Source organism: Seriola aureovittata, chromosome 19 (assembly GCF_021018895.1).
Source record: "Seriola aureovittata isolate HTS-2021-v1 ecotype China chromosome 19, ASM2101889v1, whole genome shotgun sequence".
Taxonomy (NCBI): Eukaryota; Metazoa; Chordata; class Actinopteri; order Carangiformes; family Carangidae; genus Seriola; species Seriola aureovittata.
In genome coordinates, this window is record NC_079382.1 from 7,338,843 (window position 1) to 7,364,563 (window position 25,721).

A 25,721-nucleotide genomic window follows, 5' to 3' on the forward strand; every position below is an offset into this window, starting at 1 on the left:
ACACTAGATTTCAGAGGAAAATGTACTTTTCAAAACGTTATATCCATTTTACAGTTACATTTTATGTACAAATCATTATTTTATATATGATGTGTATTGAAGAGTACATTTCTCAGCAGTACCTAAAGTAGATAAAATAAGTTCCACCTCAGCTTGTTACAATTGTAAACTTAATAATAAGTGAACCCTTTGGAATTACCTCCATTTATGTATAAATTTGTCCTAAAAATATGGCCAGATCTTCATCCAAGTTGCAATTATGAACCAACTTAAACTATTTTCTAACTAATTACACACAAATCATTGTATTGTTCTTGTTTACGTCGAAAACATCATTCAAACATTCACAGTGTAGGCTGGAAAAGGAACCCCTTGGGTTAATGGCATCAACAAAAGCTGACTGGAGTCAGGAGTTATCAAACCTGGAGTCCAATCAATTAAACCAGATTGGAGGTGTGGGATAGAGCTACTTTGAATTGTAAAAAACATTTTGAATTTTGAATTCCCAAGAAACATCTGGTAATTTGAAACATGCCTTGCACAAGAGAGATCTCAGAAGACCTGTGATCAAGAATTGTTGATTTGGATAAAGCTGGAAGGGTTGCAAAGTCATCTCAGAGAGTTTAGATATTCATCAATACTACTCGACACTACCACTACTCTCTCTAGACATCACCAGACATCCTAAGAATGCTCCAAAATTCCCCCTGATCATTGTACAGGTCTGACCAGCAGCAGCTAGAAGAGCTTGTTTGAACTTATGGCTGCCAAAGGTGAATGTTTAATGGGTGTGTTCAATAGAGACACAGAAGATTATAATTGCTTGTGATATCGGCTTAGGGACACCACACTTGTGACTCAGCTGAGGATCAGATCACATTTTATTGGTGAGGATGTTGGCTTAGAAACCCACATCCTCAACCAAAGAGCTCTCCTTGTCATTTAAAAATCTAGTTAGTGGTGAAGGGTGTAAACTCTTTAATCATTTCAGCATTCCTAAACAATAGCCCAGGTAGTTGCGTGAAAAGACTGATCATTGGTATATCAGTTGTAAGGTTCACTCTGATAACCACAGCCCGAGACAATCATCCTGAGATAAGAAAGAAACCTTACATCATTAGTCGTGCCAACCACCACTGAGTGTCCTTGCGTTATCTGATCAATCATTAACTATTGTATAGTGCCATCCCAGCAGCGTTCTATGGGTGTAGGCTATGTGGAGTAAAACTAAATGTAAACAAAACTAGAATCACAACGCCACAGTCGTTTGCCTCCACCAACCAATCCAGTTGCAGTTTACATGCACGTTTGTAGTCACGGCCAAAAACAAGTTTTGTGCAGTCAGTGATCTTTGACTTTTGCCCACCAAAATCTAATCAATTCATCTTTGATCCAAGTAAACGTTTGTGTCCAATGTGAAGTAATTCCCTCTGGGCGTTCATGAGATTATGCGTTCACGAGGCCAAAAACATGTTTTGTGAGGTCACAGCGGCCTTTGACCTTTGACAACAAAATCCTAATCAGTTCACCCTTGAATCCGAGTGAACGATACTGCCAAATTTGAAGAAGTTACCTCAAGGTGTTACTGAGATATCAGAACTCAAGTGACATCAAAAAGAAAAGAGTCAAAGAGAAAATGAACAAATATACATATTGATTTTATTTACATTATCATTTACACTCTTCTGCTCTGAAGTGGCAGTTAGTATTAAACACTAGATTCTTTTATTCTCTCTGGTACTTCATTCATATACATATACAGACTATGCATGACTCCATCATGAGTTTGAAGAGACTGTGCAATAAGACAGATATACAGACAGTATACTATAAATGGATTTGTTTTGCTCTGTTCAAAATGCAGCATCACCATTTGCACCATACCAACACATTTTTATACTCAAATGATAAAATATATCAAGCATAATTTGTTCCAAAAAATAATCTGTCATGCAATAAGAAGCATTTGGTTGTGAGGTGAAATAAGATTTAAAGGTAGTATAGAAGTATTTGTTCATTCTGTACAGACATCCACACTCAAGTCTCTTCTAATAGACGATGAGTGAGGTATTGGTGATTTTGAAACAAAAAAGCAAGAAGCATACAATTTCCCCCTTTAAGGCTGTGGTATGTGTACACTGTCATAAACAAAACATTCAGATTTTTCTCAAATCAAGTTGATAAAAAGAACAAAGGATACAGTACATCCAGTATGCATGCAGTATTTAAATAACAGCAATAGCTATAAATCCAGTCAATAAGCAGGTGTTTGAAGGCGAAGAAAGGAGGAGCAAGTTCTTTCAATCCATTCAAGAGTAGATTAATCAGCCATGTAGGCTTCTTCTAAGTGCTGTAGTCTATCCACCAAGAGGTGAGCATTCATTAATGGCAACACACACAGTCATCCAAATGCACATCTTCTTGTACTGAGTGTAGTATGCAAACCAGACCCAGCAATGGATGTGCCAGATACACTCCCAAATTATTTCCCATACCTGAAATAGCAATCAGTAGCTACTACTCCTTAACACTTAAGGTAATGGCTACACGCACAGAAAAGACATAAGAGCAGAAACAGAAAAACAGCATAATCCTACATCATCATCAACATTTTGACATACAATTTGCTGACATGTTACACCTTTACACCTGTAAAATATATGCAGAATCTTTTAGCACTTCGACTATGAACAGATGAAACATTTTGGCTAAATAAATATCCACTGTGAAATTCCACTTTTATGAAGACCTTTGTGCTTACTGTTCAGATCCCAAAACTGGTCGACGAAAAAACATGTGCATCACCTTAATGTTTAGGCAAACCATCCACCTATTTTATCAGAAAACATATATAACAAACATTTTGTGAAGATACATGACAGCAGACAAAATCTGTCACTGAGTGGAGTGGAGATAATTTAAGAGGTTTTATTATTGTGAGCAAAATTTTAAAATACATACACAAACCTGATCTTTTATCTTTGAGCAAGTACACCTTGGTCCTCTAAAGTGTGTGTGAGAAGTGAGGTCTATTGAAAGGTAGTTTAGGTGTACTTATGAGGAGCTGAGGCCAGAATCGGACTCAGCACTGCCAGCACGGGCCTTGGAGGCAATGCAGGGAGCCATGGAGCAAGGAATGGAGTAGCAGGAACAGGTGGAGCTCTTTAGGGTCTCCTCTGTAATAACCTCCTGCAGGGAGTGTTGCTCCTCTACTTGGAAGATATTTGGCTGCTCTCCTTGGTCCTCGCAGATGCTAAAGGAAAGGGATCAGACATCCTTCAGTTAGATGAGTGGACAGTAGTTGGTGTAAACTGGTGCCTCACAAGTTTCTTTGACTACTGTCCGTCATTCAAAAACCAAAGTGACAGCAGAGTTTTCCTGATCTAAAAACATGTTGCTAACAAAAGTTAAAGAACTATTAATTCACGCAGATGAGCAGTATGGCTTGGTGACAGGGTTGAAATATATACATCACAACAATAGTGAGAATATTTTTCCACTATCTACAGCGATAACTGCACAGTGAAGTATGGCACATGTAAAATCATTTATGATATAATCAGGTTTGACTGTGTTCCACTGTCACATCAGACAAAACTCTTCATATTTCATTCACTCTGTCACATTAAATTACAGTTTGCTGGGAATGAATCATTTAGGGAACATTTAGTAAAGCAATAACAGGTTAGGATATGATGGTGTGATTATACTATCATGGTACAATCCACTTTAAATTTCTAAATGAGAATATTGAATTATCACCAAGCACTACTGAGTAGTCCTGTGGAACAAAGTCTATTGTTATTTTTATTATCAATATTATAAAGTCAGTACTAACAATAAGATCATATAATATAATTAAGGTTTGTGGATTCATTTTTATTTTTTAAACTTAAAAATTTCATCTGCTATAAGTGAAAAAAGAATAGTAGAATGTGGCAAGATGCAAAAATACAAAGACTACTAGTCTAGTCCAGTTCTGCTCCCAACTAACTAGTAGAGGGGTAATGTGACCATACAGAAGCTCCACACTTTTTTCATGCACCTATGTTAATGAAAACTGTTTTCTGCATTCACGTTGACTTGGGGGATGATTGCACTGGTTTACATTTTTATGAGAAAGAGCCTTTTCTAATTGTTTTACTCAGTTAAGAGGATTTTGGATGCCACCTGCACATTCAGGGCATCTCACCTTTTACCTGCTTGGCATGCACCACATTTTGTGAAGCAATGCCCAAGGGCATGACTCGCAAAATATGATGATCAGTGGGTTAGCAAGATTACTTTGTTCTGCACGCTAGGTTTTCAGTTTTATGTGGGTGGCACACCTATACAGGCGATTAAAGCAGATTAAATACTAGGCACGGCCAACGTCCTCAGCAGTCAAGTAAGGAAAACAAAAACATCATTCTTTCCCCCTATGGACAATGACTGACATTGTTCTCGTAAGCTTAAACAACAGTATATGATATTATATAAGTGTTACAGAAATTTTGGTCCCCGAGTGAGCCACTCCTCTGAGGCTGTGTGTTCTCCATTATGAGCTCTATCAATAAAATATTTTACAGTAGGTGACTGTTTTTACAGGTGTATTGGTTAGGGTTTGGATGCCAGCCAAACATAACAATAACAGTTGAACTTTTGCACACGTTCAAAGTACCATATGTCTTGATAGATGAACTCAGGAAAAACTGGAATTACCATCCTGTGGCTGTATGTCTCCGTCAACCACTCAAAGTGCAGTTTACATCGATGTCTGTCCAGACTCATAATATATGTAGTGATGACTTTGAAGGAACTTAAAAGGTATCAAGTGTATTATTTGATTTGTGATATAGGGATATATCAATAAAGTTGACTCTCTTTGTTGAAGCTTTGTTGTACTGTATTAGTGTGGAAGTTCATTGACAGAAACAAAAAAAAAAGTGTCAAATTTCTTGTATGTGTTCACATGCTTTGCCAATAGAGCTAATTCTGATTGAGCACAAAGTTGTAGCCAAAACAACAGATAATGGTTCAAATATGGATGTTGCTGCAAAGAAGCTACAAATTCGAAAATGTCGATGCTTCACACTCATCTACAAACCGGCAGCACAGAAGATCTATCGAGGTTGGTACCTAAGACTAGTGTCACCAATTCAGTTTTCAACCAAGTATGAAATATGGTGACAATCTCCCCTTCTGTTCCTGAGTTACAGTGTTGAATAATGTCCAGAAGTGTTTTTGCAGTACATTATAATTTGACAGTGAAGTTGACTTTGGATTTTTTGGATATAAAATGTCATCACGTCATCATTTTATCCTATTAGACCTTTGTGTGAAATTTTGTCATAATTGTGTCCAAGTCCTTCAGCTATGGCCAAAATTTTTTTTTTGTGAGGGCCGTGTTAAGGGATAAAAAGTCCCATAGTATAAGTTACTCTCTTATAGTGAACCTGCTCAAAGGGGGAAGGTCACAGTCACCCTTGTGAACCCAGTAATCCAAAGTGGCAAATGTACGATTTTTGTCAAGCAAGATATTTTGATTGTGTTCAACAAATTTCATAACACAATCTGCTAAGACGGAGCAGTACAACTCATTTTCAAGGCTACAAGGAGCATCCAGCGCAATCACCCCTTTTGTAAAGAAACCAAATGGCAGTACAAGCAGATCATCCACAAACTTAATAGGTGCAAATAACAGAAAATATACTTGTGAAAAATATGCTGTGATATCTGACAAAGTTACTGAGAGAGGCTTAAATGCAGATCTCTTGGATCAAGGTTATTTGAGACAAATGCAAATACATATTTTTTGGTTCACACAAGGCCAGTATGTCAAGGAACACTGTCATGCACTAAACAAGCCATTCACTCTTGTTGCCTCTTTTGCTTTCTATATCAAGTTGAGTATTGACGGGTGTAAGGAGGCTTCAGAAATGATAAACATGGCAGTTGACCAATCAAACAACTGTGTTTAGTACTATCCAAGTTTTAAGAAAATCCAAAAAGCTAAAACAACAATAATCACTGAATCATCAAGTGCTATACTATTAAAGTGTCAGACATATAGTGCTGTGCAAAAAGTTTTAGGCACTTTTGATGTTTAGATTCTTATCCATCACACAATCCCATCAGAGAGACGTCTGACTGACAAATTCATTCAGCTGCATGACAACAACTTCAAACATCATCATCAGCAACAAGGAGAATCAAGGAGTCCTGCAACACTAAGCTGATTGCAACATCATGGACTCAGTCTGGTATTACATAAACAGACGAAAACACCGAAACAGCCTAAATCCACAGAACTGTGGCAAGTTCTCCAAGATGCTTGGAACAACGTACCTGCCAAGTACCTTGAAAAACTATCCACAAGTGCACTGAGGAGAACTGGTGCTGTTTTAAAGGCAAAGGGTCAAAACAAATATTGATTTGATTTAGGTTATTTCTGTTTACTGCATTTTATATAGTGTTAATATTAATAAAAACTATTCATGGCATTGTTTTTGAAAACATCCTCACTTTACTTTTAGTGCCTAAGATTTTTGCACAGCACTGTATGAGAAGTCAACCGTCTTGCATCATTGTCAAGGAACACGATTTTGTTCCTTCTGCATTTTATGAGGAATATATGAACTTTCAGGCAGGATTTGAGGGGAGAACTAAAACCAGCCAAGGGTTGTAGAGTGAGTAAATTAACAAAACACAGACAGGAACCAGAGAAACATTACGGGAATCAGAAGAACTTGAGTCAAAATATGGCACCAAGCATTCACAAATTCTGTAAAACAAGAGGCAAAGTTATAACAACATCGTGGAGAGGTCAAATGTTTTGATTTGAGATGTTAAATAAAGTTACATCTGGAATCTTCAGGGAATATTGGGTTGTAAGATAAGAGTTCAAAGCCTATAGTCTGCTTTCTGCAAAGGTCTGTAAAAGTCTGGGTCAACGTCCAAACATTAATATAGAGTAAAGGTCGTGGTAGGGTAAAACCCAGAACTGAAACAGCTGAACAAACACTCTCTGCTGACCACGCAGCTTTGCTAAGATCAGAGAAATCAGTTTCACTCTGACAAGAGACCCAATCTTTATGTAACAGCATTGGCATGTTGCGTACTAATGTCGCACTCACACACAAAATGTTCAATGAATAATCAAACCAGTTTCATCAGCAACTGTGGCAGGTGCCAAGTGATTATGGTGTCTGCCAGTGCTTGATTATGTAACCCTGACTCCTGAAACACTGCAGATGGGGAAAAAAAGGCCTTGTAATCATACAGTGGAATAACAAGGAAGAGCACTGTGAATGCAGTAATCAAAATTATGAAACTGAATGTCCTGATCAATAACTCAATTGTGGCTTCAGGCTGAAAACAGACCAAGGGCGCAGGGTGTACAGAACAGGATGTTATGTAACAGGTGACGATTGTAGCTCGGAACACAATTATGAGAAGATTTATCATAACAGAAATATCAGGAAAGCGCAGTAACTGAATGTTTGATTGTGCAAAGAAAATGTGTTTGTGGATATACGGTACAGAGTTGGTTTTGTTTGGGTCTGTGTGTTTTCTAGTTTACCCGACAAGCATTGAGGTCTTGAGGCGCTACGAGGCAGCCACGGATAAGCATGTCACATTTCAACCTACCTATCATAGATGAGCCCATCGATTCCCTGCTCTCTCAGCTTCCTCCGGGTCTCGTGGTCGTTGTTGTCATCTCCCCAGCTGAACACCACCAGGCCTTTAGACTGGGCATCCCCAATGTAGGTGAGGTTCTTAAGCAGCTCCTCCGTGTGCGCGCTGATCCCCTAAAGGAGCAGCCAAGGAAGTCCAGTTAGAAAAAAAAAAAAAGTCTTGTTTAATCTTTTTAAGTTCATCCTAAAATAAAAGTCACTTCTTCTCTTCTCACTCTCACGTTGGCTTAAACACTAGTAAAGTCTTAATGTCTTCATAATACATAAGTAAGACAATTCAGTTACAAATGTGACTTTAACAAAAAAAAGTGATGTGAGATTATGTTGCCTAAGATGTCTGGAGACATTTTTGACCTTAGTAAAACCACTTAGGATGTCAAAGAGACAGCTGACACAGCGCTATGCTAGCTGACTTGTTTGTTATGTAGACTGTGTTTTCGACTGACGTGAGGCTGGTGGGTATGAAATGCTTATATAGACGTTATACAAAATCTGGAAAATTCAGTGAATACATTATGAAAAACATTTATCTTTCTGCTACAACTGCTCACCAGAATATTCTCACTCTGGGCGAAACTTATGGCGATCTGTGTGGTCTGGCAGCGGATGTCCATTAGTTCAGGATACTTTTCTGAAATTCCCTGAGTAAGGAAGAGGATGGGGTACTTGTTCTGCTTGTGACGCACCCTGAGAGAAACATGAAAAGATGTCACAATCACCATCTACGTAGGAGAGAATCTACGTTTACTGGTAACTTGACTTTTCTTCAAAATTGATTTGAAAAGAACAAGAATCTTTTAAACATTGTCACATTCTGAGATGGGTAATAGTTTCAAAAATATAAATTGACAGAAACTGAACTGCTACTACAAAAAGTAATCTTTGTGTTGTGCTTTTTCTGGTAATGAGTCCAGTTAAATTCAGAGGACATTCTGTAATGGTTTGTCTGAAATATCTTAATGTCTGAGAAAGAAATTGAGCTAGGCATGCTAATCAACATTAGCATACTATTAAATTAACATTTATTTAAAATAAAATGTATGCAAATCAATAACTTCATTACCATGTAACATTATTGTGTTTCTGAATAGAATGCAATTTCCAGTCTGATCAAATCTGGCCATACTTTATCCTCAGTTGTTAATTGTGCTTACATGGTGCAGATATCTGGGTCGAAGCAGGAGAAGACGATGCGTCTTTTGCCGCCTTTTTGCAGAACACAGGACAGGATGATGTCAAGGAAGGTATTCATGTTGAAGTAGGATGATAAGTTGCCATCCCATGACCCGTCCTGTCAATACAAAGCATTTATCAATTCAGTTTATTATGAAAACACAAGACATGAATTCACAATGACTCATTCAATCAAAGTAACTGTTGCAATACTCTGTCATTCACCTTCATCTGGCAGATCCACTTGAGCTCAATGTTGAAACCCACATGCTCAGGAATAGCCTGAAAGATCTGTAAGAGATATGAAATATGTTTTTTTGTAGGTAATAACTGATAGGTTATTGACAAATAATTTGTTATTTAACAGACAGCAACAGAACCATTGGCAGAGAGTGCCATTCAATATAGGTGATGGGAGTTCCCTAGTTTTACTGTTCATCTACTTGTGAGGCCAAGGGGAACAGCTCATGATGATTAGACAAGATATTTAATAATGATGATCACCAAGAAGTAATTTACCTGCGAGAGTGATGGGAATGGCTGATGCTCATCAATTTCGTCTTCATCGTCCAGCAAATCTGAATAACAAACAGAAGAGATGACTGCTCATGATTGTGGCACACATTAACAGCCACTTTGCTGTGACGTAAGACGAGGGCATACAGGTCTTCAGAACAACAAACACCACCAGTTGGTACATACCTTTGTTATCATTTTCTTTCATTGCAGTAACATGGGCCAGCTGTGCAACAAAGCATAACAAAGTATATCATACATGATCTTGTCATTATATTAAACAAATGGTTACATACATGGTTACATGCCACATGCTCTGACTTGCCCACAGTACTGTTTTAAAAGTCTGTTTCCCTTGTTGTTGTTTTTAGCAGAAGGGAGCGTTCAGATTTGTTCACTGTTCATTTTGTTTCATCTCAAGGGTTTATTGCAACTTGGGTCTTATTTGCACAGCTTCATTCCAGGTTTTTACCTTCAGAAGCTGCAGCTGATCAAATGTCAAGTCTTTGACTGGCACCTCAATGAGCTCAAGTGAAGTCTTGTCATTTTTCTGTCGAGGAGATAAAAAGAATTACATTTATTGTATTTACTAAAGACATACATTTGTTCATGCTTACCACCTTCTTAAATGTATAGTGATCAAGTGATAATTAGTTAATGGAAAGTAAAAATACCAACAGAGAAAAATAACGTGAAGTCACTTTCATATGTCCATCATCAAGAACAACAGGCCTTAAATTTACCTTCTTGGTGGATATGCAGCATGTCAGATCATGGTATACAATAGGAACAGCATCCTTGGAGAGGTGAACATCAAACTCCACATAAGCTGCACCCTACATGTACACAATTGACATATAATTAAATGTTATTAAATTAATAAAAAAAGGCAGAAGTAATGTTGAAGGTAAATAATTGCTCATGAACTAATCATGTGAATAACTTACATGCTTGGCAGCACTTTTGAATGAGGCTACTGTGTTCTCCCTGATTCTGTGGTGCCTGTAAAATACAAATTAGAAAACAATTTTGTTGAAAGGGAACAGAAGCGGAACATGCACCCTATTGGCACCCACTGTTGTGCTAATGACTTAGCACTCTAACCTAGCCAACTCAAACACTTATTATGACTCACTTGGCTGCATGTGTGCTGCCTGCTCCTCTGTGTCCCACATCCAGAGTGCTCCTTTTCTTCCAGTACTTGGTGAACGAGGAGCTCATGTCACACTGCAGTCCCTGGATGGGCCGAATCACCAGGTAATCCACTGGAACAGAGTAACAGATGAAAAGGAAAACAGTTTCAGTTTCCCCCCTCTCTTTTGCATACAGACAAATCATTGTCGGCCAGTGTGGGACTCTTTCGTAAAAAATCTTACCTCTAACTTTCCCAATGGTCTGTCTGAAATTTCGACCCATTATTGGAAGTGTGGCCACTCCGATGTCTTTGCCACTCTCCAAAAAAGAGGAGGAGAGGAGGCAAGCTGTGCCCACATGTCCGGGATGAGCATCTCCCTGGACCACATGCTCACCCAGATCCTCCTGTAAACAAATATATTAGATTTGTACAATTCTGATCACATAAAACCACATAAATCTAATTGTGATGCCTGATTTGTTCTTCCTTTTACACTTGTATTTGTAAGTCAAGAATACAAACTTGTATCTTTTTAACAAATTGGTTTACTGGTGTATCAGAGGCCATGAGTTATTACCTCAAAGAACTCAAAGGTGAGCTCTAGGTTGTCTGGGTCCATGGTGTGGATACTGTACTCAGTCCACTGGGAGGGCTCCAGTGCGTTCCCACACTCAGGCTGTGAGTGACGCGACTTATAGCCATTGGCACTGATCATACTGATGTCCAGAGTGGAGGTCATCTTGGGCCAAGACGAAGGACTGATTGCCTCGTCCTCTTCATCTTCCTCCTCCTCAATGCCCTCCAATGTCAGCTTGATCCTGGATAGATAGGTAAAATAAAAAGTGAATTAAAATATTATAGTCATATTGAAAGCCACATGCATTTATAAAAGAAAATGCATCAAAACATAAATAAGTAGTTAAATCAAATTACATTGTACTTTCAGCTTTTCTTACTATAATTGTTGTAAGTATGTATCACTCTTTGGTTACAGGCAGGTCGGGTAATAGTAGCACTGTAATGATCCATCTCAAGTTGCTTTGAAGTAGAACTTTCTCTGGCTGGTGATGAAATCGACCTTGGTGTCACCCCTACCTGAACCGAGACTTCTTGAATTTCTTCTTCGTGATGGACACCGGAGACGTCTTAGAATAGTGCAGACGTAGGCGAATCTCTGTCTGGCATGTGAGCCACCCAGAGTCAACACAATTCACCCCATCTATAAAAAAAAAAAAAAAAAGGGAGGACACAGACAGGATGCTTTTGTATTTGATGACAATGTATATGAATGCCGACCAGAGAACAGGTTGCAGTGACAAAGCAGGGAGGACACAATTGTTTGCTCTGTTATAATAGATGACCTCAAAACCTCTGCTGTACAAAACAGATGAAGTGAATACAATGTGGTCTGAAGGGATTTCAGTTATCTTGAAGGATTAAGCACATAAGTAAACCATTTAGCGCTGCAGTGCTTCTATCTTACTTTTACACAGTGTAGACCTATACAAGGTGAATAACACAGAGAGTTCCCTTGTGACAGTTGTTGTGTTTGTAGTTTGGTGGTGGCTGGTTGCTTTTTCAGTCAAACTTACTGTGAATTCCAAATTGCCCATCATCAATATTCTGGTGTGATGCTGCAATGAAGGAAAAAGGAATTAGAAACAGGATAGAGGAATCTTAACAGTACAAAAATTGAGGACAGATCAAACCAGTGCATTTCCAGTGTTTTCCCCATTTTGAACACTAGAAACCAGATGCCAAATTTAAGCCTCCCATAGTTTGTTCTGAATTTGATTTGCTTCAAACTCAAGAGTTCACTCAGCACTACACTACTCTTGAGTATGAGCTTGTGATCTGGGTTAATTTAGCAGGATGTTTATGAAACTATACAGAAATCAAACAGAACACTCCAGGACTGAAAACAAAAATTAACTTAAAATTTAAAACAAATTCTCATTTTAGTGAGAGAGGTGTTTTATTAATATTTGCTAGAAGAAAGAAAAAGAAACAAGAATCGGGTGACAGGTTGTGGTCAAAAAGGACATCAAGCAGGGTACAGCAATGGCTGCAACTATTCTTCCTATCAAGCTCATTTTGAATGAGCTTTGTCTGTGTTCTGCCAACACAATGGGGTTTTAACTAGAGAGCTCTACTATATCAGGTCATGACATCTACTGTGATGCAGTGTTTCCTCTATGGCTATAGATCATTCCAGCAAGTGTTGTCCCTGCTCTTTGCCAAAACATACAAACACTGCCACAAAAGCAAGCATATCCAGAGACTACCAGTAAATTACAGACAGTGTTTGTTGAAGAAACGCTGCAGTCAGGTGGCAGTATGAAAATTTAAATATACATTTTGCCCAAAACCAAAAAAATCCATAGTCAGATTCGACTATCCCCGAAATAATAACCTTCTTCTTCAGAGAGATGAGCAAGAAGTGACCCCGATGAGCATCTTTTATATATAATGCTAGGGCAGGGAATGGGAAGTCTACAGGGGTTTGAGTATGACACACTTTTCCAAACCCAACCACAATGTGCACCGTTTTTCATTGTTCTATACCTGTGGGGCTCATCGTGCGGGGCTGGTGATGGGTCTCCCACATATTGACTATCACTTGACAGGGACCACCTGCACTCTGCAATTCCAATGTTTGGCACAATGTTAGGGTTTTCAAATAGGATACATTGAACTACTTTTCAGTCTGGTCTCAAAGATATCTGTGGACCAGAGAGTGAGAAAGGAATTAGAGCTAGTATAGTCACCAATCCCCAGCTAGGGCAGTCAGCCACCATGGATTGTAGCCTGAAAAGTGAATTAGTGAAGAAAAAAGAACTTTGAAACATTTCTTTAGTTACACATCAAGCTGCTCTCTTTATCTGTATTAAAACCATCATTAACTATAGCAATGAAATGTTTGTAGCCTTTTGAGCTCTGCCATTTAATCAAATCATTACAGAGTTGAACGCAATATTCCACTGACGCAAAATAATCCAACACTGCTCAGGTCTGCAATTCTGAAAAACATGGTCCATGAGTTAAAGAAAGGTTTACATTACTGTTACAGGCATGGGGAGGAGCTTCATTTTGTCAAATTTCTAACATGGCATTTCTAACATTTCTAACATTTAACTGTTGTGCAACAATAACATGTTTCAGGTCACAAGGAGGTGAGGCGCCTCACAAACAACACACCACAAAAACAAGAGGAAGTCAAGTCACAGCAGGACCATAGTCCCACACAATGTGAGCTCCACCCCTGGGATACAAAATAATAAACACATAAATACTAAGAGAGAGGTAGACAACGGGACACATCTCTTTCTTTTCAGGGAAACTTGATCCCCGATATGTTTGTATACATATATACGGGCCTATCAGCAACTTGGACATGGCTCACGTGCTTAGATTAGAGAAGCTAGCTGATAGTTTGTCTGCGGTCGGTAATTCCACAAGACTAACCTAAGGTTGTTCCTAAAGGGCATAAAGACAGATGCAGGGAAAGTGATCTTTCATTGTGTAAGTGATCCTCTGACACACGCTTTCAAAGTCAGTGCAATAAAAACAAAGATACCCTGTTTCTCCCCCTCCTGTTGATGAGCTATAAAAGGAAAGGTATCAATTGACAGAAAACTAAAACTTATAATCATCACATCACATCAGAAACATGCAACAATACCTTGACATTTACTTAGAATTTACTTTGGCCTTGAATTCAACAGTTATTATCTTTTTAACAAGTAATATCCAATACCTCTTTCAAAAGGTTATCTTGGCCAACTGTAATAAAATAAATCTGTGATTTATAAAGCTATAGCACTATACAGACAGGAGACTCTGCTCACCTTTGACTCCAGAAAGAAGCCTTTGAAGTAGCGGTACTTGGAAACAATTCCTTTAGGTACAGTGATTGTTGCAATCCAGGTATTTCTGTTAAGGAATCAACAGACACATCAATATTAAGAAGTGCAAAAGGAAATCAGACCGGTACTTGCATGTAACCTAGAAGAGAAAACAATATACTGTCATATTTTAAAATCATGTTGTTAACAAGTCAGACATTAAATATAAACGTTAACTTACCCATCATTACCACTTGGATGTAATGTCACAGCTTTTTGATGGCTCCAGCAACCCAGGGCTTCACAGCTACCAACGACAGCAATCACCTCACCTAGAAATGTTCAAACTGACCTGTAACCTCATGTAACTTCAGCTAAAAAATACAAATATGCCTTACATTCATAACCACCTCTACAATGTTCTGATATAAACTTGTTTAAGATGTCTTCTTTGACAAGGAAATGCTGACATGGACCACAAATCGTCCATGTTACAACCTCGTGTCTAATAAGTGTGTGCAAACTTGGTAGAAACAGATTTTCACAATCATAACATGCCCCATTTCTTCCAGGAACGTAACTCAACTGTGTGGAAAATGTTTATGTAGACACATTACAACTTAAAAAATGATTTAAGTCGTTGTTATGGCAATACAAAAACACTTTACAACTTGACATCTAAAATAGTTCTAACGAGGGTCGACCCCTGTAACTTGAGCTGTGTCTTCAGTCAAGTTTAGCAGTCATACCTGGGGATGTTTCACTTCTGACAGCCAGAGTCACCTGAGTGGTCTCCATAGTTGATACGGGCATAAAGATTGGAGGCAGAAACAAGCTGAAAGACATAAACGGATTTTAAATAAACTGTTTTATTCAATTACCGGATAATCAGTAACAATTTCAGCGATGTACAGAAGGAAGGTATAGTCCTGTCTGTGCCATGATAAGTTCTGCTTAAGTTACACTTCTACTAGCTAACGTTCTGTAAATAGCAACACCCGTACAAAATACTTTCAAAACATCTGGAGCGGAGAAAGGTATAACATAAGCAAGAACTACAAATAAGCTAACTACTTTCTTACTTTTGGCAGCTATGTGTCGGCTCTTGGCAGCCTCGAAGATGGAAAATTCACAGTGAAATCATTTGTCTATCCCGATGAGAGGCATCGGTCTGAGCGAAAGCAAACATGCTCCGCATCGTTAGCCATTGCTGCCCAGCTTGTCAAAAGCGAAGATATTAGCTTGAACTTAACTGAAAAATATCATGAGCACAAAAATAACGCCTGGAGTAACGCAGTAAATACAATACTGCAAAAACTCCCCAACGAAAAGGATATAATCCGACTACTGTACTCTATCTACCATCGCGGGGACAGATAAGCCAAAACAAAGACTGAACCTGAAAAGCAAACATTATGCCGCCTGATCGTCAAGCCAACCAATACGAAATAGTGTTACGGTATATATATATCCGGTATATAATTTCAAAGTAAAATGCTTACAGTCCAACAGGCTCCGATATAGTAAATCATTCAAAGAAAAATCCGGAGTAAATTATGTGGAAATTGTGGATTGACATCCTTCATATGATTTATAACAATTGCTATAACTTAAGAGGACTTAAATGTTTCTCCAAAAATATTACTGAAGGGTACACTGCACTCAAAAATTGTCCTACTAAAATGGCTTGCTTGCTTTTAAACGATAAAAGTATCTCCTTAATTATCCAATATAAAGTTGACAGTGGACATTGGGTTGACAGCCCAAAAGATTATCTATGATGTCAACAAAGTGATACATTAGCTCCCACTGGTAATAATTTTAGGAATTTGGAGGAATTCACATTCTCTGATTACACTTATTACACATGTGTGGGTTTTAAAGACTTTGTCTCTTTTGAGGTAATACATAGATTAGAGATTGCCTATATTACAGAGTAACGCTGGGAGATACAACTCACATAAAGCATTAATGAATAAATAGATGTGATTTTTTAATTAAGACTTTCAGCTTTTCTGGATCACACATTCCTTAGGTAAGTTAAACTGCACTGGTTATGGTGTTAGAAACTTTAAAATCCTTTATAACGCTAAAATACAACACTTCCAGGTGTAATTTCAAGTACAGTACTTCTATCGTTACAGACGTCTATCACTCTTATTTTGAAGATCACATTTCCATACTTTGTATTGTGTACTATCTTCCGCTAGCTACTTGACGAAGCTGGTTCATTCCGCCCTGCTCTGGATTTCTAGCCTGTCATATATGCTGCATTGAAGTACCTTCGGAAACTCCGCCATATAGGAGCTGAGCGTACATGTTCAAACCCAAAAAGCGATAAACAAACGGGAAAGTCCTCTGAACCCTCTGAAACATCCTACTCAACTTCCAGATGTTAGAGAAACGGTTGAAGTTTTGGCGAATTTGTTAGCCACAAACAACGGATGTGATATATTTTCTTTTCCAACTTGTTACTCTACTAAATCATGAATCTATACGAATTTCTTGAGTAAAACTGAAGTTATAATTTTAAGTACTTTAGTTACTGGATCAATTTTGTATTATTTACGGACAAATCCGGTCGGAAATTATAAGACAATTACGAAATAACAAGTAGGTTTTCATCGTGCTACCTTCGGTGTAGAAGTTTACCCGGTATCTACAATGCCGCATCATGGAGTTGTTTATGTTAGCCACCGAAAATACACGGATGAACTTAGCGGTAGAAAACGTTACGTTAAAGAAAATTACATTGCGTGTCAATAAGGTAATAACAAGTGTGAACATACCGTTCGCAGAAATCGATAAACTGGCACATTTTTGTTGATAATATGACTTGTTTTTGAAGATGTGGCAGGAGTGGTGGGGTGATGGGGGGGGGGGGGGGGGGGGTACACACTGACGTCATGTACACTGCAATCTTAGACTGTTGACCTAAACATAGCCTTGGCAAGTTGACGACAGTGGTTTTCAAAACACACAAAACAGAGTCCTGTCTATAAAAACTTTTCTACGAAAGCGTTCACTTGCATAACTGAAACGTGATACCGTGCCACGAGTCAAGGGCAAATGATCATTTTTCACTGGCTGCTGGGACAGACAGGGATCAGGTGGCACGTGGCCTTTTAGCTTAAATATCTTCTCAGGCTCACATGGCCTAAAGACTTTAAATACCATTAACTCTTTCACTATCACCACCCCTACTCTAAAATCAAACCTAGAGCACTATAATTGAACATTCAGGTTTTATCCACGGAAACATAGACAAAGAGCAGTTGATTAATATTACCTCTACTTGAACTACTTCTGAACTACATTCAAAGGACATGATTAATTTACGAACAGCATTGACCCAGGGACTGATGCATGTAATGAACTGTGCATCAGGATGGCTGTCATTTCTTCTACATTCTCCAGCTGTCCACAACTATGTTCATTTAACTGCCACACTGCAGATGGATATCGAGTACCTTGATCAAAAACACTTAAGCACTGGGTGTTACCATATGCTATTGAGGCATATATCTGGTCAACCAACTGTCTCTCTGTTGTCAGCCATGTTACACTGGACACTGTCAGGCTGTCTATGAGGAACCTCTGACCTTCAATAATGAACCTGGGCCCTCAAACACAAACTGCTACAAACCTGTGAACCTCCAAACTGTCACCTACATAACAGTGTTTAGTGTGTGGAGGCCCTGCAGTTGATGTCACTGTCTGTAAAATCTCCTGTAGTGTCAGTAGATTATAAATTCTTCCTTGGTCCTCTGGCATATCACTGTTTTAATACTGACTGTTGATGTTGCTTGTTTCTTGTGAAAATATCCACAATTAATATTCACAATAAGCTGGGATCTAACAGTGTTTACAACAACAGCTTAAATGATGAGTTTCACATGTCAGAAAGAGAAAGCTGGACAAACAGAAGCAACGACATGTAAATGAATGATTATATTCATCACTCTTAAACTACTGGGGCTGTAGCACCAGTGGGAACAGCTGGAACAGCCTGACAGTCAGATGATGATGGCCCTCTGCCTGAACATCTAAATAATATAAAATTATGAAAATAAGAATTCATCACAGAACCATGACTACCCAAAGAGAAGTTAAACTCTACCAGGGGCTGCAGGGTGCCTCTGCCAACAAAGAACATACAACATACATTAGGCGTTTTCAACCAGTAGTCTGCAGCCCCCTGGTGGTCCATGAAGGCATCGCAGGTGGCCCCTGACTAAGCATTCAATATTGCTATTTCACTCTGGGAATCACTTTTTAAATTCACATAAGACATTTCCATGCATTGATTATTGTTTGTTAATAATCAAATTCATGCAAACATATAAAATTTTGAAAATCCAAGGCAACTTTCAGCTACGAGTTGACTTGGCCTTGTGAATGCAATATCTCAGGAACTCCTCAAGGCAATCGCTTCAAATGTGGCACAAATGTCTACTTGGACCCAAAAATGAACTGATTGGATTTATGTGGGTAAAGGTCAAAGTTCAAGGTCATGGTGATCACACCTTCTTATGAATGCAATATATCAGGAACGATCAGAGGAGTTTCATTACATCTGGCACAAATATTCATTTGGTCTCAGTGATGAACTGATAAGAATTTGGTGGTCAAAGGTCAAGGTTGCTGTGACCTCTCAAAACAAGTTTTTGGTGTTAAACACAACTTCATATGCTATTTATACAAATCAATGGAACCTGTGGATATTGACAGGGGTGTACATTATTGTCATAACTCTTAAATAAAAATTATTTTAACATAATTATAAAAGAAAGAAATATTTGATTCAAAACTATATCCATTGATGTGTTTTGGTTTTTATAATGACTCCAGAACAGAGTACGAACATACTTCCATAATAATACACTAAAACCTGAAAGATATTTACACTAAATTCAGGAACTGGAACTTTCAAATCTTGAGTGTTGTTCTTCCATCTGTGAGTTATGTAGCTGCTAGCTAGTAAGTTGTCTAACAATTCTGGGCTCTGTCTGTCTGCGAGTACAGGAGTGATATCATGATCATGACCATGTCATGCAATATATACGGTATATGTGCAATCCATAGCAACTAGAGAATCCAGACACCAGCACTGTATTTATTCATTTATTTTATTCACATTATTCAAAAACTAAGGAAAACATCTTCTGCAATAATTCCACTCAGTATTTGTTCACAAAGCAACAATTCAATGGCTTTTGTCAGCTAGTTTAAAGAGATGGCAGCTAAATGAAAATCTAAAGGCAAAAAACAGTGGAAATATTTAGTTAGCTAACCAACTTTCTGAACTAATTTCTGAACTGCATGCAACCAAATCCTACAGCTGCAGGATGTGTCTTTGTCCACCCTTATCTCTCAGTTCTTATCCCAGCAGCCACATCTACATTCATGCCTCCAGTGTCATTTCTCCCCCAAGCCCCTTCTTCTGTCTCCTGCTCAACAGTTCCCAGCGCTTCTCCTCTCTTAATTGCTGTTGTGTTTCATTCCTCCCAGACCCAGACTGCATCCTCTGCCCCATCAACCATTCTTGCCCCATACATAAAAACTTTGTAACTCTGTTAGGATAATGCTGTGCACTGTTGTGCCCCCACACTGTTGTGAGGGGGCAGCTCAGAACAGCATTCACAGGACACAGCAGTACAAGGGCAGTATACTGCTCTAATTCAGAGACTTTCCTTCTGTTTCTGATTCATTAGAATAAGTTGAATCTGTGAATCTGTTGATCAACGTTTGAGTCTGTCAGCAGGATTTACTGACTGGATGTGTCAATAAAGTTTTTTTTTTAAGTTTTAAAGTCAAGGAGGTTGTTCAGAGCTGCAGGAGAAAAAACATGAACCTAATCTGATCATATAACTGAGGCCATTTTCCTCCTGAAACTGTCAGCAGTTTATTATTTACAAGGCAAGACTGTCTGATTTGTGGTTTAAAAACACATGGAGAGATTTGATTTCAGCTGGTAATTTGTTGGGTTGGACAGCAGGTGATGCTGCTGCACCAGAGACCAGAAATCACAACACTACCCTCTGTCACTTGCAAACAAAAAAACTTACACACAACGGGACACTGTTGACCTTAAAGACCTCTTAGATAAAAATTGTACAAAACAAGTGTTTTCGTTTCTGACATTTTATCATCTACATATTGTTGAAGACAAGTAGTGTGAACAATACTGAGGAGTTGATGGCCTATATGAAAAAAAGTTAAATCTTCAGTTTCAAATGAATGTATGAAGAAAATTGACACACAGTACATATGCAAACAAGATTATTTCTGGCAATACCTTATTAAGATGTCACAAAATAAGTTTAAAAAGAAGTTTTCTTCTCAGAGATGTGTGAAGTCAGCACATAAATATGAACATGTTTATCGCTGACATAAAAAGCTGCAGGATGTGAAGGTTTTGAGTTTCTTCTCATTGAACGGATGGCAGTGAAGTTTCCTGTTCATGTTCCAGTGTCTTTCTCTACCTCAACTGATATAGAAACATCATGAATATATAAAACCTTTGTCTTTACACAAACCTAACAGTCCTCTTTTTTTCATCACTTGAGCGTAGAGATCTTCTGGGCTGTCAGCAGTGTGTTTGGAGCTGTTTGCTGTCTTGGACACTTTGACCTGTGCATACACCGTATCCTGCTGCTGTCCACTGTCCTGCAGGGAGTCAGAGGACGGTGCAGGTCTCAGCTTGGAGAAGTCGATCTCTCCATAATGGATGTTTTCTCCTTCTGTTATACTGGCTGACTCTTCAATAACCAGCTCTTCACTTGTTTGACTCTATAAGAAATAAACCAAACAAGTAATGTGAGGTAAACCTTATTACATAATCACAGACCCATCACAAATTAATTGAGGGGGATTTGTGGACTAAAACTACATCACAGCACAAAAAAATGCTCTGATCAGTTAAATAACACGGACAATGAGAACAGTTGGAAAACATTCAACACATGACAACAACATTTCCCACCTGAGTCTGTCGTGTTGACTTTAAACGCCTGGAAGACATAAGAGGCTGTTAGTTGAATCATACTGATTTTTAGGTTAAATATATAATGTTGCCAGTAAAGTGTGGGAGAAGAGATATTTTTGGATATGCAACTAAATTGAAAATGTCAGTCAGTCAGGAAGTGTCACTGAGTCAAGTCATCTGCTTGACTTTGACTAATACTTACCAAACACAGACTATCAAGCAGATGAGAAAGATGACCCCAATGACTACTCCAATAACTGGTTCCCATTGCAGACCTTCTCCTGATAGAAAAACAAGCCATTACTGAAGTTCAACAAATAAAAAAGTAAGGCATAAAACAACGGTGAAGAAGGGAATGAGAAAACAGCAGATAAGATTTCCATTAGTGGATTCAGTAAAGTAGCTGTACTGACTGCCTTTACCTTTAATAAGCAGAAGGATCTGTAATGAGCTGTGATTACCAACATCATTGGTGGCCACACAGTAATAAACTGCTCCATATGTGGCCCTGAAACTGTAAAAGTGTCCTTCAGATACATTCATGGGTCCATCTGTGCTCTGCTTGAACCAGGTGAAGCGTCTGATGGGAGGCTTGGCTCTGCTGGAGCAGGTCAGGTTCACCCAGCTACCCGCTGGCACCAAACCTGATGGACTGATGGATGCTGAGGTGTCCTTGGGGGCATCTGGGGGAAAATGTGACAAAGATGTGAGGGAGAGGGAGAGCATCACACCCTACATGAAATCTTTGGGGGGGAAAAGTGACATATCATGAATCCTTGTGTGCTGACAGGTTCCAATAATAGAAATAAACTGGTTGGCTTACATAAAACACTGAGGGTAATTTTTTGCTTTGCTGTCTTGAAATGTCTTCCTTCATTCACAGGATAGCTGGCATAACAGGTGATGTTGTATCCGTCATGTTTTTCTGACAGAGTGATGGTCTGCCTGATTTTAGTTGTTATGGTTCGATCAGTGTTTTCCTCTATTTTGTTGCGAGGGTCTTGTTGGAGGTCCCAGGTGAGTTTAGGAGGGGAGCGTGGACAGGGAGTTAAAGCTGAGCAGGTTACATTGACCGACTCCCCCTCCCTCAGATCACCTGTGATTTCAATTTTGGGGCTCAGAGCAGAATCTGTACATACAAGAATACAGTACATGACAGTTTGTGTCAGTGCTCAACATCTGCATATTTGACCCTTTTTATTGTAAAACTTACAAAAATTCAGAATTTCATAGATGTGGAAAAACTTCATCCTGGACATTAAAACTTCTCAGATTCATTCTCAGATTCCTTCGGAAGTTTATAAATTTTCATCCGATAATAAATGTGAAAGAATAAAAAAAAAAAAAAGTCACTGTGTGAGACCTCACTTTTTCAAGTCTGCTGATGATGTGATAAGGAAATATTTCTCTACCCAGAGGTAGCATGGTTTCCTAATAAAATGTTCAGTGAGTGTATCTCAACAGTTTCAGTCAGGACATTCAAAATTAGATGTGATGTGATTGCAAATGTTACTATTGTTTGCTGTCTAGGCCAAAGCTTCATCAATGATATTGGAAACAAATTAATAAAACATTTTCTGTTTTAAAACTTACCGTTAACATTTATTTGAAGAGAATGGCAAACAGCTGTTGCCATGAATGGCCCTGTCTCAATCCTGAAGAAGTATTTGTCTGCGTAAAATGTGGTCAAATTGGAAAATATAGTTGTGCAGTTTTTCTCTCTCAGGTTTCCAGTAATATTCACTGGATAGGTGTGAACTGCGCTGCTACTGTTGAAGATCACGTTTTTTGGAAAAGTGGCAAATCTGGGGTCCCTTATAATCCACACTCCACCGATAGAGTATGTGGTATGCAAGTCCTCTTCTGATTTAACTCCAAAGTTACATGGGATTTGCAAACAAGATCCGGTCAGTGCCTCCATCTTCTCTGGCGTAGTAATGAAAAAGACTGGCTCATCACAAGAGGCCAGATCACCTGTAAATTCAGTCACTTAATTAACAACATAGGAAAAATCTGCATGAAGAGAAAGTTCAGTGTTATGTGTCATGCTGGACTTTCTCGTATACTGTTAACACATTCCATAAACACTATATTTCTTTTATATTTCTGTTATTTTTTGCTTCGTTTCTGAATGAAGTTGAGATTGTAAACTGTCACCAAGTAACTGAACAAACAACTCACCTGAAACGAAGAGGACACTCAGTAAAATGCTGACGGCCACCGTGTTCACAGACAGAAACTTGATCTCTCGATTTGCAAACATGATAAAACTGTTACTTTTCATTTTTTAAATCATATCACTTGTTTTAATTTATTCATAGCCTTTTAAACCAACTTCCTTATTTCAGATCCACACCAGAAACTTGTCTCGTACAAGCAGTGGATTACCACATCTGCAGAGCTTAGAAATAAACGACAGATGTCAGTGCAGAAAACGAAGAATTGCAAAAATGAAAATTTGAGTTTAAGAAGCTAAGAAGTATAATCTTCCTTACCAAACGTGTCCACGGCTACAAAATGAGAAAAATCAAGTGTTTTGATTTTAGAGTAAAATTAAGCAATTTGTGAATTTTAGCAGAACTGCACCGACCACATAACCTAGCTGTTTTAAAATGAAAGAAAGAGAACTTGCTGGGAAAGTCATTTCACTGATGTTGCAAAATCTGGCCCCATGACCAACATACTGGTGCAATACTGGCCCACCCTCGCTGCTTATATCCTGCAAGTAGGAACATGAGGTACTACATTTTAAAATCTTTAGCCGTAGTTATCAGATATCTGGAATAATGTCCCAACTAATGTTTCCGGAAATGTCACCACTATGTGAAGCATGTGGCTCAACGGAAGCCACCTTATTACAGTTATACCCCGTGTCCCAGTTTGCAGAACTTTTGGAGATATCCAGATTACTTTCAAAGGCATTGAGGGTGGAGATAAAACCTGACCCAGTGTGAATCACTTTAGGAATATCGGAAAGACTTAGAAGACTGCAAGTAACTCATCCTCTGAAGGAGGAAGTTGCTACAGTTAAACTATGGCTAACTGAGTTGACAGGAATTTGAGAATATATTACATCCCTTCACTTTACAAATGAAAGGCTAAAATACCTCAAATCCTGTTGTAAGCAACACTAGAGGCAATATTATAGATGATATTCCTGGGTGGGTTGAGGGGGTGGGGGGTGGGGGGGTGTTACTCTGTTCTTGTTCTCTTGTTCATTCTGTAAAGGTGTTGAGAAGACGATGTTATTTGTTGATGGTTGATAAACAGTCCACTTCAAGGACATTGTATTGACTCAAAGATTCTATCAGCTCATCGCAAGCCTGTATCTTTAATCTTATGAAGAACGTATTCCATAACTCAAAATAATAATGACATATTTGAGCAGGTGAAAGTATTCACTTTATACAGCTCACACATGTTATGTTTTGCTGACGTGTGCTGTAAATGTCACATTACATCAACAGCCATCTGCACTGTTACACAGCTGTATGCAGATACATGATAACACAAATGATAGAATAAGTAATAAAATGCTTTTCTCCTCCACACTTTCTGTTGTGTGAAAAGCTTCTTCACCACAAGTCTAAAGTTCAAATCTTAACCCTTCGTTTTTCGTCTCTTTAAAAACATTTTTATTCACTTCAACACATTTCATGTGTATCCACTGGAAACACCAGTATTTACAGCAAAGTAATTACAAGGTCTAAGCATCTTTTTGATATCTTAAAAACAAAGGAAAAATTAGGCAGCATGAATCAGTCCAACATGCAATAAATTACTAAAGAAGATGTTTTTATGTTTACATTTTAGGCTGGAGAAAAAACTCTGACACACTAACAAATACAAACTAAAATTAAGAAATGAAGCCATAATAGACAACAGAGGATGTGTTGCTCCATTTATATCGAACATGGCAGCTTCCTCTTCTCCTTGTGTCTCATTGTGACAGACCAGTCTCTCTTCACAGTGTTCTGCGGTGTCCTGTGGAAATGAAACAAGCAGTGAAGTTACTGCAGCTGAAAGTTCAAGTGGCTTTTACAAAAATATCTGCAACACTTAGTTAACACTGAGTACAGGGTGACACCTACCACCAACAACTATTAAAAATAGACACTTCTCCTCACACACACACACACACACACACACACACATTTGTACTGCTATTTCTGAACCTGAGACCCGTGATTGACTTGATGCAGTCCCGTAACCTTCACCATCACAACTAAATGCCTAACCTAAACCCATTCTCTAACCTGAACCTTATTGTAACCTGAACCAAGTCCTGAACCTGAACCTTGAAACAGCCCTTCGAAAGTGTCCAAAATGAACCTAAAATGCCCTCACTTTATCTAAAGACAGAGATTAACATCATTTGCTGTAAAGGA

The 25,721-nt window shown here is 38.5% G+C and overlaps 2 protein-coding genes across 5 annotated transcripts; both read right to left on the minus strand.

The window, feature by feature from the left end:
• Positions 1-1,639: 1,639 nt before the first annotated feature.
• On the minus strand, positions 1,640-17,192 carry gpcpd1 (glycerophosphocholine phosphodiesterase 1). 4 transcript variants are annotated; one of them, XM_056405315.1, is made up of 21 exons: positions 17,135-17,192; positions 15,095-15,180; positions 14,587-14,677; positions 14,349-14,433; positions 13,066-13,141; positions 12,093-12,134; positions 11,596-11,719; positions 11,078-11,318; positions 10,742-10,904; positions 10,501-10,630; positions 10,313-10,367; positions 10,109-10,201; positions 9,838-9,915; positions 9,552-9,591; positions 9,369-9,427; positions 9,075-9,140; positions 8,831-8,967; positions 8,228-8,363; positions 7,630-7,790; positions 6,714-6,763; positions 3,061-3,253 (listed from the first exon to the last, which is right to left on the minus strand). In XM_056405315.1, the coding sequence occupies exons 1-21, from the start codon at positions 17,161-17,163 to the stop codon at positions 3,210-3,212; spliced, it is 1,986 nt and encodes a 661-aa protein (XP_056261290.1). In that variant the 5' UTR covers positions 17,164-17,192; the 3' UTR covers positions 3,061-3,209. The 4 variants fall into 4 exon arrangements, with proteins under 4 accessions (XP_056261288.1, XP_056261289.1, XP_056261290.1 ...); XM_056405313.1 differs by lacking the exon at positions 6,714-6,763 and having other exon boundaries at positions 1,640-3,253; positions 17,135-17,188; XM_056405314.1 differs by lacking the exons at positions 6,714-6,763; positions 17,135-17,192 and adding an exon at positions 15,428-15,771 and having other exon boundaries at positions 1,640-3,253.
• A 2,273-nt stretch (positions 17,193-19,465) lies between these two features.
• On the minus strand, positions 19,466-23,919 carry LOC130187790 (myelin-associated glycoprotein-like). Its single transcript, XM_056405679.1, has 8 exons — positions 23,829-23,919; positions 23,515-23,734; positions 22,927-23,307; positions 22,157-22,462; positions 21,756-22,016; positions 21,536-21,614; positions 21,331-21,358; positions 19,466-21,137 (listed from the first exon to the last, which is right to left on the minus strand). The coding sequence occupies exons 2-8, from the start codon at positions 23,615-23,617 to the stop codon at positions 20,850-20,852; spliced, it is 1,446 nt and encodes a 481-aa protein (XP_056261654.1). The 5' UTR covers positions 23,618-23,734; positions 23,829-23,919; the 3' UTR covers positions 19,466-20,849.
• Positions 23,920-25,721: the final 1,802 nt, after the last annotated feature.